Below are 13,447 nucleotides of genomic sequence, written 5' to 3'. Positions count from 1 at the left end.
TACTCCTTAATTAAGACCCTCACAGCAATAAATTTTAAACTCCTCTCCACGTAAGCAAGGAATAGTTGTGACTGAAGTATAAACTTTCTGAGAACTTACAGGTGAACTATCTGGTTTACAGATAATTCTTCAGAAGTCCAGGACAGACATATGTAGACAGACTTAAGTTTCTCATCCCATCAGTTTTTCTTAATTAATATCAAAAAAATTACAGAGATCTAATAAAAAGCATATCAAAATTAAATCCAGCAAGTATTTCTTTCAAAGGTATTTTTCACTCAACCTGGGTTGCAATCATCTGCTCCAGCATGGCCCATGATCTTCTGTGCACCTCACAGATCATTCTGCAGAGGGTTTTTTCCCTCCTTGCTAGAAAAGCATTTTTCCCCTCTTTTTCCTGCCCAAGACATGATTTACTTTCATTGAAGATTCTCCCTATTTGTTCACCTCCTTTTTAAAACTTTCTTTGTTCTGACTTTTCTGGAAATCTTGCTGCTCTGCAAAAACATCTCGATCACATAAAAACATATAGCCTTCCACTGATGCAAGCTCTTTAGCTCTACATTTGCCCACGCAGGCTTACTCAAGCATTAGCATGAACTCCAGGCATCTTGATAGTTCACTCACATACTCCAGAAATGGCTATCCTCATCACACCCATCAAACACATATACACACACTACACTCCCCACTTGCAGCAAACATTTGGAAAAAAATTTGGAAAGCCTTAACCCACGTCAGGCAGTAGCATGCATCGCAGAGAATCCTACATAATATAACGCAGAAGCATCCTCCGTGCTTCGGAACTGCACCACCTCACTGATGTCACTGCACCGCTCTTACCCATTCCTGTGCTCAAAGGCTGTGGGAAGAAACAAGCCAACACTTTCCCCGCTTCACAGCCCTTTCTGTCTGCTCCCTGTTCGCTTGTTTTCAGGGTTAACAATTGCACAAGTTGCTCTGTCACTATTTGCCCTCCTAGAGCAGCAATCTGTGGGAGGCCAGGAAAGGCAAGGAGCCCTGCACGTGGTTCTGCAAGCACTGCTATAATCTGTCTTCAGGCAAGCTGTAGTAAGAGACTTCTCCCATCATTCCTATTCCCACAGTCCCAGAAACTGAACACACTACGTCAATGGCTCCCATGGGTCAGGTTCACCATGAAGACCAACTGAAAAGATGCTTCAAGAAGAAAGAGTAACAAATACTCATGCTCAACTCCCCAACTAGCCTTATACCTCCTTTCTCTTTGCCTCCTTGCCTTTCTTGCGGTCCTAATTTCCTGCCATTCCACACAAGCAGCTCTCACCTTGCGCCAAATACCATTTCACCCTCCGACTCCTACGACTGCAGCAGAAGTCTTGAGGCGTGCCTGAGGATGATGTGGAGGTGCTGCCATGGGGCCAGTGCGCAGGGGACCGAAAGACCCCTGTGCTGTGGGGCGAGTGGCTCTGAGACACAGGGCAATGCTGTAGGGCCCAAAGCACAATGCCACGTGAGGCACCACATGAGGCGTTAGGGAACACCGCTGCTTGGGGGCTGCCAGCGAGTGCAATGTGACGGCATGAAGCTGAGGGGTGCACTGCTGTCCGGCAGCGCTGCTCAGTAAGTGAGAGATGACAGAGACCGAACACTTAAGAGAAATCTGGGGGGGGGAGGAAAATGCACGTACCAGGCAGCTGAGGAGGGCGATGGCAGCAAACAGCACACAAGCTCTACAATGGCTATGTTTTTTCTCCCCAGATGAGACTTTGGTAGAAGATAAGATAAATGGAAAGAACAGAGAACAAAAACAGCTCAAGGAGAAGGACAATGGTTAAAGCAAGCAGTCACTTAGTCCGAAGAATAAAAAGTGTGTGTGGTCAAAAGTAGAGAATCTGAATTTCATCAGTAGCTGAAGATTCATTCTTTGGCTTCTTTGTTAACCTTAGCCTCTGGTTAATCCTTTCCTATGTTTTTCCCCACAAAGGCACGTATTTGATTCCACATGCATGCTTTTAAATACTGATCCAGACAGAGCATACAACCTATTGCAAATGATAACATACCATCATTTAAATACTGGTGAGGACTTGTGACAAATGTAAGAGCGTGAAATGTAATGAAAATATTTACCCACCAGTAATTAAAAATTTATCGACATTTAGAAAAAAGAAGACCATGCAAGCATTGCTAACATTGCAACTCATTAGGGAAAACAAAGTAAAACTGTAATTTACTATCCAGGAACAGGGGTTCATTTCTTAAGTGAATACTATACATGGAATAAAGACCTATTCTATTCCCTTTTAAATAGATTAATGCTTCAGTGGAAGCCATGGAAAGAAGACAAAAATTTACACAAAAGCATTAAGCACTTTACAAGTAGTAAACTGGTGCCTCCAGGTACCAGTAGCAAGAAGGACCAGTACCCACCAAACCCTCAGCACAAGTATTTGGATCATTCTTCCAGAGAACATTCAGGCGGCGTGTCACTAGCAAATAGCCCAGGTATTTCTTCGCATTAAAAATTGTACTAACAGAGGGAAAACCCATTCCATTAATCAAAACTCCTAATCTGCATAGCTGACATAAATCTCACTACACACATTCTTGCACTGCAAATCCTTCAGAGCACAGCATGTCTCTCTGCAAGCTTATGGCACCGAATAAATGATAATTTCTGTACAAACTGGTAATTATTCACAGGACTCCCTACTGACTTCAGTGGTGACCTAGACCTGAAGTTCAGTTACAAGAGAGAACCATGTCATGGAGACACCATTTCCTTAACTTCCTTTATAACTCTATTTCCTTCGCTGTATAAAAGTACCTGGGGAACCAGAATCAAGTCTCCCCTGACAGTCAAAAGTAAAAAGATTCAAACATAGCTGAGTAACTTGAGAGTCTTCATCTCATTTGTCACTAAGCCTAAGTCTTAGCGACTTTCACCGAGAGGCAGGCATGGGTGAGCCTTGGATTCAGCATTACCCCCTCATTGCATATTTGAGTGCTTTTTGGGCTGTTCTCAACTCTGGTGGCACTTCTGAGTACTACCTATAGCGGTAGATACCTCACCGCCCTGCGCTGGGACATACCGTACCGTGGGACCAACAGCATGAGTGGAACATCATATACAACAGACACTCCAAACATTGCTGCAGACGAAACAGCATTACCAGAGCTGACATTTGGCCACCACAGAGTACATAGGAAAACATTAAAATCTTTTCACTGGCGGGACAGGGGGAAGTTTTGTTTGTTTGTCTTTCATCTCTGACAGGAAATACAAAGCCGTTACTCCTCTATTACAGCGATGGCCACTCCAGGCATTCCAGAAATAGGCAGAGCAAGTTTTCCCACAGGAAAGCAAGCAAAATAGCTGATCTGTTTTCCTAGCGTTCCTTAAAATATAGGCGAGCTGTATAGCAGCTTTTCAATTCAAGCTGCCTGGGCATCCTCAGAGCAGAGGAGACCTGATAAGTAGAGACTTTATCTTGCTACTACATTAAGGCAAAGTCTGCAGTTTACCTGGAAAGCCTGAGAGCCAACAATTGGCATGTTAAGGATAGAAAACGACAGATGCCCCGAGCATCAGTGGGAGCTGCAGGACTCTGAAGAAGGTGACTGGCAACTCAGTAGGGGAGGGAGATACAGGAGTAAGTAATTTCAGACAAGTTCTTTACGTCACTGCTATGGATGCTGATTGGATAATCATAAAAGGAGCCATCCAAAGGGTATGGGAGTCCCCTGAAAGCTGAGGAGGACATCAAGCAGCTTCAGAATGGGAATAGACTGAAGAAGAGGTGGAAGGGAAAAAAAAAAAAAGATAAACAGAATGGTTGTTCAGGAAAAGAAATGATGTTCACAGCAAACATGGAAGACAAAAAAGTTAACCATTTCTATTCAGCTGTTTCCAGCAGGTTTGAAAGCCTCATTGTAGCCACATCTCCACTTGAAAAGAGAATCTCTAAACCGAGAAATTCAGGAGGGCATTTTCCAGGCAGATGGAATAGAAGTCGAAATAATTCAATCTGTTGATTTAATACAACAACCAAAAAAACCACCATTTTGCTGGCCAGAAAATGTTTTAAAACAATCTAATTTCACAGCCTTCACCTTTTTCCTGAATGGAGCAGTGGGAAAGTGACCTCCAGAATCCTGGTTAAAGCCAGGATGTTGTTCTCCACAGTGTAATTCACCTCGTTAAAAATTTCAAATACCGCTAAGGTCAAGTCAACAGGCACAGCTTCTTCATGAAGCTCAGAGCTTCCATAATAATTACTTTACAAAGACTTTGCTAGGGTTAAGTGACTTATCAGTGCCATGTCCCACCCCATCCTCTGTTTATCTGATCAGTTTAGATTCCAAGACCTGGGAGAAGAATTGTCTCTGGTCTTCTAATAAGAAAATTGTGACACGACAAAACCCGAATCTCCACTGAGGTTTGCAAATACTACATAATATGGGTTAATATGCTTCAGTATGAATTTAACTGCATGCAGCTATGTTAAAATGATTTAACATTAGGAGCAATTTTCTTGCATTTTGGGAATCACATGCAGCATATAGAAAGAGATTAATATATATACAGAGATTTAAAATTAAGTATTTTTTGGTGCTTAGAAAACTGGAACAACAGAAGATTGCAGTCCAAACAGACTCCTCAGTTCAGTGAGGTTCATCCTCACTGTGGGAGGATAAATTCTAAAGGGGGAAAGACAATTCATTTTCCATGCATTTACTTAGTAGGAATTAGCCTCAAAAATAGGTCTTTTTATATATGTCATTGAACACGTATCAAATGGGAGCAACACTCTCGACTGCTCTGAAGATGAAAATTACAAGAGGAATAAATCACCGGTTACTATATTGTATGGATGATTCAGTGCCCATTCCATCCACTATAAGGCAGAAAAAGGGAAAGCACAGATGTGAAAATACATACATCCAGCAGTGTCTGTGTATGTACATACCAGACTTTGGGGGCCCTAGTCGGGTAACCTAAATTCCAGTAAAGTCTCTGTTCCTCTTGTTCCCCAGTGCCTGGCTCTGGGCCTTCGGATGCTCCCAGCTAACAGGAAAAGAGCCTCAGGGAATTGGCTGCACCCTCCCATAAATGCTGGCAGCACTGGAGTTTTTACAAATTCAAAGTAAAGCAGCAATCCAAAACTTTGCAGGAGCAGATACTAGAAATAGGGATCTCGACTGTCTGTTTCATGAGGAAGGTGGAATCAAGGTCTGTAAAAAAATGCTACTTAGGGGCAAGGAAGGAGGATACCATGAGCTGGAACTCAGGAATTGAAGTCAATTCCTATCTTGCCACCACAGCCTTCATCTGCAAAGATGCCATGAGCTAACTCATATAACGAATTCTCATTGTTTTCATGTAATTTAGGTAACCAAAGACACCTAAAGACCTTGAAGATATGGAGCCAGATCTCTCTACAGCTTGCTTTCTTCATCTTCATCTCCAAATAATAAAATAAGAACATTTCTTTCCTCTCACCTTTAACCTTGCTCTTCAAATTGTACCTCTTCACCAAAACAACTTCCCATCTCAGCTGGAGACACCAAGAAACTACAAATTACAAATACTCAATTATCACCAATGCAGCAAATACAACTGAAAAAAAGTATTCAAAATGTTAACAACCTAGTCAAAAAGACAGCCAGGCAGTAGCAACTCCTACTCAGGAGAGCAAAATGAGCTGGATTTGGCCACTGCCAACGCACAACATTTGAGCATATCTGATGGTTTCAGGGCAGGTCTTCATGGGCCACAGAGGCAGAACTAATCTAATCCAGCATCTCCAAGCTGTAATCCTAACTCCACTCCACACGTCTCAGTGAAAGAAGTGGGAATAATTCAGTATCTGCTAAAGCTGTTTAAGGGGGGCAAAACTCTTATCTAGACAACCTGAGCAAGATGAAGTTTCATCTCAGATTTGCCTTGAAAAATCCCAGTGAGGATCGCAACACTCCTGTAATTTGCAATGCTCACATCAAAAGACAAGGAAAAAAAGCCATCTGAACTAAAGAAACTCTCGCTGACTTGGCAATAGCATTTGTCTTACCCAGACAGGGAAGTGACCTGGAATTCTAGTTCTGTGTTAATACAATCTAGAATGAAAAATTATTTGCACAAGGGGACGTTCTTCGGTGCCTGTTGTGATTGCACTCTAGGTACAGACATTAACAGCTGGCAGAGAGCAGCTGGCAGAGCAGGTTACAGTGGGAAGACCCCCTCCGGCACGGCGCGTGGCGGCAACAGAGCATTATTTTTGCAAGGCACACGAAAGCTAACAGTAGAAGAGGCTTCACGCAGTCTGTGCACATTCACACTGCAAGCACCAGAGTCCACCACGTCTGGATATTCTGTCCAGTTCAGCCACTGACCCTGCTGTGTGATTTCAGGCCAGGAGCTTCTCCTCTCTGTCGCTGGAAAATGGACAAGAGGGCAAACCTGACGAAAAAGGAGTGAAGAAACCACTTGCCAAGATAAGCATGGCCAGTTTGGCTGTAGGGACAGAGGGGACAGCACTGGGGAGCAGAGCCAAGTTGTAGCAGATGCTTTGGACTGGAGGCAGGTCACAAACAGGGAGTTCACAGGAGACATCTGCCACCAGCTCAACCAAGCCACCCCCAGAAGAAACCCTGGGTGACCTTTCAGCATCACACAAAACTGCTGCAGCAGAAGCAAGAACACAATCTGAATCTCAAGGGCAGCCTTTCTGTTGCCTTGCAGACAAGATTGTCCCATCTCTTTCTGAAGAACCTCTAACCTAAGTCATTAATCGCCATCAAACTCTTTCAGTGGGCGTCCTGACAGCCAAAAGCCCACTGCCCCCCACAAGTGTACCCACTCCCTAGAGGAGGTCCACCCCAGGCAACAAATGAAGCAGAAGTGCGAGATAAACATACGGCGCTTGGGATTTGTGCTTGTATGGAGCTTCTAAGGCAGATGAAAAGATCCAGCTCTGCCTTTAATCAACTGCAATCATTTTAAATAAAATCATCCTAAAGGTATTATTGTATGTCATTTACTTCACTAATAACAAACAGCAATTAACAACATTTTTGCCTAAATAATTTAAGCACCACTAGGCCCTAAAAAAGAAAACTAAGTAATCTGTAAAAACCATTAGGGCGCAATAACATTAACCACCTCAGAAGATGACAAGCCATTGTATTGTAGGTAAATTAGACAAGTTAGCCATTTGTGACTCTAATGACGGTCTCATTCCTATCCTGACCGCTTTGTAGTTCAAGATCAAGCAGTTTACCATCTGACATGACTGACAGACTATTATTCAGCATTTGTCAGAGAGATGTTTCCACAGCAGAGAGTTTGACTACCCTCAGCCACTAGTGTCTTGAAATGTAAAGGATGCTAATAGCGATAGCTTGCTAGTGGGCTGTGCTCAACTCCAAATGCCCAGAATTTGAGGACTTTAAAGGAAGCTACGTTCAACTGAGGAAGGGATTTGGACCAAGAGCTCTTTTAATAACCTCAGTTGTATCTTCAGGCTTTTCAGGATCTGTCCTTCCGTCCAACCCAGGCAGCTCTTGCACAGACACCCACTGGACGGCTGGCAGAGGGACTCGGCGCACTCATCAGGCCAGGATTACTCACGGAAGCCGTGTATGCAGAGTCAAGGCTGAGAGCACGCTTTCAACACAGACTCACACCGGAGTCAAAGGCTTAATCCTGCTCATTTTGGTACTCCCACAAACCATCCTTACTCACAGCTGCAGCAAGGCAACACACACCTCAAAAGCAGCAATCCGTGGCTATTTACACAGGTATTTATATTTGAAAACCGATTCTGCAAATCTATATTCAAACACAAAAGCCTCATGTAAACCATCCCACAAGCAACAGGACAGTCTTGCATAAGCAAGAGTTTATATGCGTCAGATCTTTACATGAGGTTCCTGGCTGTACAGAGAGGAGGAGGAAGGAGCAGTGGAGATTGAGGAGTTACTGGCACTCCGCTGCCAGGGTTCAACCCAAATTACCCCAGACATTTTCGCTGACCTTGCTAAGTTACTTACTGAAGCTGTCTTTGATCCAGGTACAGAAGGCAAAGAGGGAATAGCACTTCCGAGGTTTGAAAAGTATGTTTTGATCAAGTTAATTAGTCGGGGACAATAATCTACTTCAACAATAGGAGTCCAGTGAGTTTATAGGAGGAGAAAGATACAAAACGATCAGATGTTTTCTCTGCATACCAAGAACCTGGCTATTCAAACACCTGTACAGTACCACAAATGTCACCGTATTATACAAGCAGTAATGTGAAAGTTTGCACTTTCTCACTTATATTTTTAGCACAGATAAATTCAAATTTATTTTTCAAAACTGAGTAAAACTCAAATTGTTTGGTAACCAGAATGTGGCAGGAGGGCTAGGAAGAATGGCAATTAATGTCATTCTTAAATAATGATATATTAATAATATATTAAAACCCACTTAATATTAGGCTATTACGGAAAGCCGTATTACTTCAAAGTCCGCACGCAGGATTTCTGTGAAGCTCTATACCTCCTTCCCAATTAAAACAGAGAGTCACATTCATAGGCAGTTTCCAGTTGAAAGCGAAACTTGGAGCTTTTACAGTGCTCTTGCATAGAGACAGCAGGATCGTAGCAAAGAGCGGGACATTGTTTCTGTTGATCACCTCATGATATACAGCAGCTTACCTGACACAGACTTCGATTTCATAACCTTCTACCAATATTAAGAGAAGCAAATTTACATATCAAAATAGAGTTCTACGTCACAATTATTTAAATATTATGGTATACTCACTACATATCGCCAGTGTACATTTCCTCTTAAAAACTTTATTTTTTGAAGCAGATTGATTTAAAGCTCATTGTATTTAGCGCTGCACCAACTCATCAAGAGACACAGACCAGAAACAATAGCTCCTTTTATTGCAAGAGACTCTCTTCAATAGCATCTCTGAGATAATCACTATGCTTAGGGAGTGGAAAAACATATGGGCAAGTGGAGTAGTTGACAAGCTAAGCAGAGTTTTTGTTACTAAACCATGTGGTGGAAATGGTCTAAAAACTGTTTTTTAAACTGAAGTTGCAGCAGCGTTACCAATCTATCTTCAAACAACATTTGGTTTACAAACATGAAAAATAATACATCAAACTCTTTCCTACATCACCTATCAGGGTAATTTTTAAAAATCTGGATTCATCTACCCCCAAAAATGGGAATCTGTGGCACAGCAGGATTAAGATGAATTAGTATCTGAGAAGATCAACCTAGTTTCTAGTGTTAGTGTTTTAGGAAAAGAATCCTGCATCTGTATCTTATTGCTAGCTCTGTATTAAAGGGAGGACTTCCAGGCCTACCCAATGAGATTATATTAACACGTGCCCACTGATCACCTCTCATTGCTTGTATTTCCTGCAAGCTTCAGGGGCTAAAGGAAGAATGTGCTTTTGAAGAACTGTAAAGTTTCTGTTATCCCAGCAGACAAGATATTAAGCGATCACATGCCGGCTCCAGTTCTTGACAAACGCAAATTGAGTTGCATTCAAAAAGTATTGAAGAAATCAAATAAAGCTGTACACCACTCTAAAAAAAAAGAAAAAGGAAAAGAAGTCCCTTGGAATTTGCATCTGATTCATTCCAGCATTTTACTAAAGAAAGAGGGCCTTTTTGCAGGCAGTTCGATTCCCCCTCACTCTGATCTTTCATTTGCTACTTAGAGGATAGGGAGAAAACCCAGCTTCCCTCCAGGAAAGGGAGGGAAATCGGCCTCTCTTCCAACTGTCTGTATTTTTCCCAGACATGTGAGAAATTTTCGAGGGGATGGATGCAAATCTCCACTGCACACGCTTTTAAGCCAGGATCATTCAAAAAATCCTCCCCGCTGCAGGGACCTGGTTCTCCACCACTATCGGACGTGGCACCCTGACTGCAACATTCCTCCTCTCCTGTGCAGCTGGGGAAGGTGAAAAGGGCTCCAAGGATTATCGCCATTTCCCAGCCACGTCAAAAGAAAAGAAGAGAAAAGGGTGCCTTTTCATGTGGTTTCTATAATAAACTGCAGCGAGTCAAGGACCAGCGCGGAGCTTCCAAAGTGTTCCTCGGAGCGAGGATGCTGACACGGATGAACATCCACGCAAGCCTTCCCTTACGCCTCCCAGGGAGATCCACAAGCTCAGCTTTCCCTGGCAGCACGCAGGCAGTCACGATCAATAAGCGAAGCGAGGCTCCGAGCCCCTTGCTTTGTTAGCAGCCAGAGGGGCTGCCGGTGCAGCTGTTATCCAGGCAGCAAGAAGCATCCTATTGTGCAGGCAACACCGCACGCCTCAGAAACCTCAGCCCTCCTAGGAAAGGCATCTAAGAGGGGCTTATTTCCCTGCGAGGAGAAACCAGCCTCCATCCCCCGCGCCGAGCCCCTTCTCCTCCCCGCAGCAAACAGAGCCACCCAAAAAGTTTTGCTGGGCAAGAGGGGCCCTGCCTGCCCTTCGCCCGCTGGGAAAAAAACAAAGGGTCGGGTAGGAAAAAATAAAGTTTGGGGCTTGGCGGGGTGGGGATGGCGCCCGGCTGCCCTCCCGCCGCCCGGCTGCCCGCTTGCTTCGTGCGGCTGCCCGTCCCCGGCCGCCCGTCCCCGGCTGCCCTTGGGCCGCGCACGGCGCTACCTGAACAGGGCGACCGCAGTCTGGTTCCTCCTCCACGCCTTGCCCTGCTGCAGCAGCACCCCCTGCACGATCTCCTTCTCGTCGGGCAGCCGGTAGACGGGGAAGATGTAGAGCCAGCAGAGGACGAAAACGCCCAGGGCGCTGGCCCCCACGGGCAGGCGGGTGCGCGGCCACTTCCACGCCAGCCCCGCCATCCTCCTCCCGCAGCACCGCCGCGCCGCCGGGCCGCGCTCCGGCATCAGGCCCGCGCCATGCGGCGCCCCCGGGCGGGGGGCCCGCCTCAGCCCCGCCGCCGCCCGCGCCCTAAAGCCGGCGGCCCGCCCGCCGCCCGCCGCCCGCCGCCATCGCCGCCCAGCCGGCCGGGGGGGAGTCGGGCCCCGCGGGCGTCGGGTCTCCTGCCGGGGCTGCTGTCGCTGCGCCGCGGCTGGCTCCTCTCTCGGCGGTGGCGGCTGCCGCCCTTCCTCACAGTCATTTGGTCCCTCGCTTTCCCCGCCAGACGATGCTCCGCCGCTCCCCGCCCTCCCTCCCTCCGCCTCCCGCCGAGCCCTAGCTCTCGCTCGCTCTCCCTCGCTCGCCACCCCGCTGCGGACGGCCCCGGTAAATTTCCACCCCGCCCCGGCCGCGGGGTGCCGCGGGCCCCGCCGCCGGGGGAGGGAGGGGAACGGCGGCCGGAGAGCCGGCTGCTGCGGGGCTCCGCTCCGCCGGTGCGGCCCCGCGCCCCGACCTCCCCCCGCCTCTCCCGCTTGACCCGCCGGCACCGGCCGAGCCGCGGCGGAGGGAGGGAGGGAGGGAGGTCCCGGCCCGGGCTCGCTCCTATGGGCAGCGCCAAGGGCACCCACGCACCCTCCCTCCCGGCGCCCCTCTTTCTCCCCCCGCAGCCGCGGGCCCCGGCGGCGGCCGCGCCGCTCTCCAGCGCGCCCTGGCGGACATCGACCCCCGCCCGGGGGCGGCGGCGGCGACCCGGGCCCCCTCCCTCCCGCACTGTCCCCACTCCGCGTCTCCCTGCGGGGCGTGCGGGAGCGCTTCGCGCCTGTCGGGTCCTCCGCGGTCAGACCCGCGTTCGAGGCGGGAGCCTGGGAGCCGGGATCACGGTGCCCGCCCAGTCAAAATACATCCTGTGAAGATATTTTATGGATAATTTAGCAAACTGGGGGGTTTGGCAAACCTAAAAGAGGAGCACGCTCCAGCCAGCAGCACCGCTACCAAAGCAGTGGCTGTATGTCAGCGTGTACCCACCAGCTTCGTTGGGTCTTTGAAGAAAATATATTATATATATATTTTATATATATATATATATAAATATATATATATATATATATATATATATATATATATATATTATACCCTCAGGTGGGACATGGGCAGTTGATGGGGCGTCCCAGCCCAGCTGGGGTTATCGCTGAAGTGCTTGCTGCGTAGGAGAGTGGGCAGAGAAGCTGCCCACAAGCCAAGAAGCAGCAGCGTGAGCCTTGCCCATCGGCGGCAATGCTTCGCACTGGGAACCCATCGCCTGCCCTACATGGCCCGCAGCCCTCCCAAATCAGCAGAGAGGGTGTCGTCATTTCATGGCAACAGAGTGACTCCAGCAGTAGAAAGCACCTCTCTGCAGTAATCAGGTAGCCTGAAACGTGGGAGACGAGTTCAAGTTCTCTCAGAAAGGATTTGAGGCAGTCCCCAATTTCAGCCCAGTCTCTAGTTCCTGGCTAGTGCATAAAAGGCAAATTCAGCCTGGGCTGGTACCATCAGTTTGTGTTCAGCATTTCCAGACACCCCTATCAGACCCATTGAGAAACACTGTGGACTCCCACAAAGCCCTGGGAAGAGTTGTGTATAAGTCAGTAGCCAGCTCCTTTCCAGGCTTTTCAGGAGCACAGTCTTGGCTACTTTGGGCACTTTGAGGGTTGAGTGGCAGCTAAGGGGTGGCTTCGAGCGCTTTAAACTCGGGAGACCCAACGTAGCAAGATGTTGACAGCCTTTCAAGACAAAGGAGTAGCCTCCGCCTGACTCAAGGCGTGTCAGCACAGCACATCTTGCAGGGAGGTGTTGACCATGGCGGGTGATGGGGAGGGAAGTAGGACCGAGCTCATCTGCTAAAATAGTCTGAAGCACAGTGATGAAAGTCAGTAGTTAGTCACCTAGCAAAGGGCAGCAAGAGAAAAATCTGTGGTTTAAGATTCTCGCCATAGCAATTAGATATTCAGTGAAACAACTTTTGAGTTTGAAAATAGACAATCCCAAGTTCCACGGCTCTTTTTCCAAATGTCCAGAACTTCCCCTGGACTAATGATTGAAGGAAGCTTTGAAAAATGTTTTGGGTGAAGGAAGGAAAGCATGAAGGAAGTTGACACAGTTAGTTTACTATGTCCTGACCATAAGGTAGCAATAAAATAATCATAAATACTAGCTGGGTGTTTATACAGCATTTTCAGCTAGAGATCCCTAACAGATACTACTTAGTTCTCAGTAAAATATAAGCTTGGAAATCTCAATGTGCTTTTGGTGCTTGAGAGGAAGAAAAACATTCTCTTTCATAGTGTGTTGCTGTGTAGAGTTATACGCTGACAAAAATAGTATTAACATGATAATGTCTAATGAATAAAAAAAATGCCAGAAACTTGTAATTGCATAAGAAATATTGTTTTCATTTATATCTGATAAGCTAGAGCTGTCTAGAGCATTAGAGCAGTTTTCTCTGGACAAAATGGGAAGAGAAATTGAGAAAGGCATTTTGGCCAACGTCTGACAAAAAATATTTTGAGAAGGATAACTATCTTCATTTTGGTGAGGAAGCTATTTA

At 46.6% G+C, this 13,447-nt stretch overlaps 1 protein-coding gene across 1 annotated transcript in view; it reads right to left on the bottom strand.

The window, feature by feature from the left end:
• ST8SIA1 (ST8 alpha-N-acetyl-neuraminide alpha-2,8-sialyltransferase 1) overlaps positions 1-10,889 on the bottom strand; it is a 125,945-nt gene extending 115,056 nt beyond the window's left edge. Inside the window, exon 1 of the mRNA XM_075160736.1 lies at positions 10,651-10,889. Within this exon, the coding sequence (XP_075016837.1) occupies positions 10,651-10,889 (239 nt within the window). The remainder of the gene's footprint in view (positions 1-10,650) is intronic.
• Between the last annotated feature and the right edge of the window lie 2,558 nt (positions 10,890-13,447).

This window comes from Calonectris borealis, chromosome 1 (assembly GCF_964195595.1).
Source record: "Calonectris borealis chromosome 1, bCalBor7.hap1.2, whole genome shotgun sequence".
NCBI lineage: Eukaryota > Metazoa > Chordata > Aves > Procellariiformes > Procellariidae > Calonectris > Calonectris borealis.
This window is presented reverse-complemented; position numbering and strand designations above follow the sequence as displayed.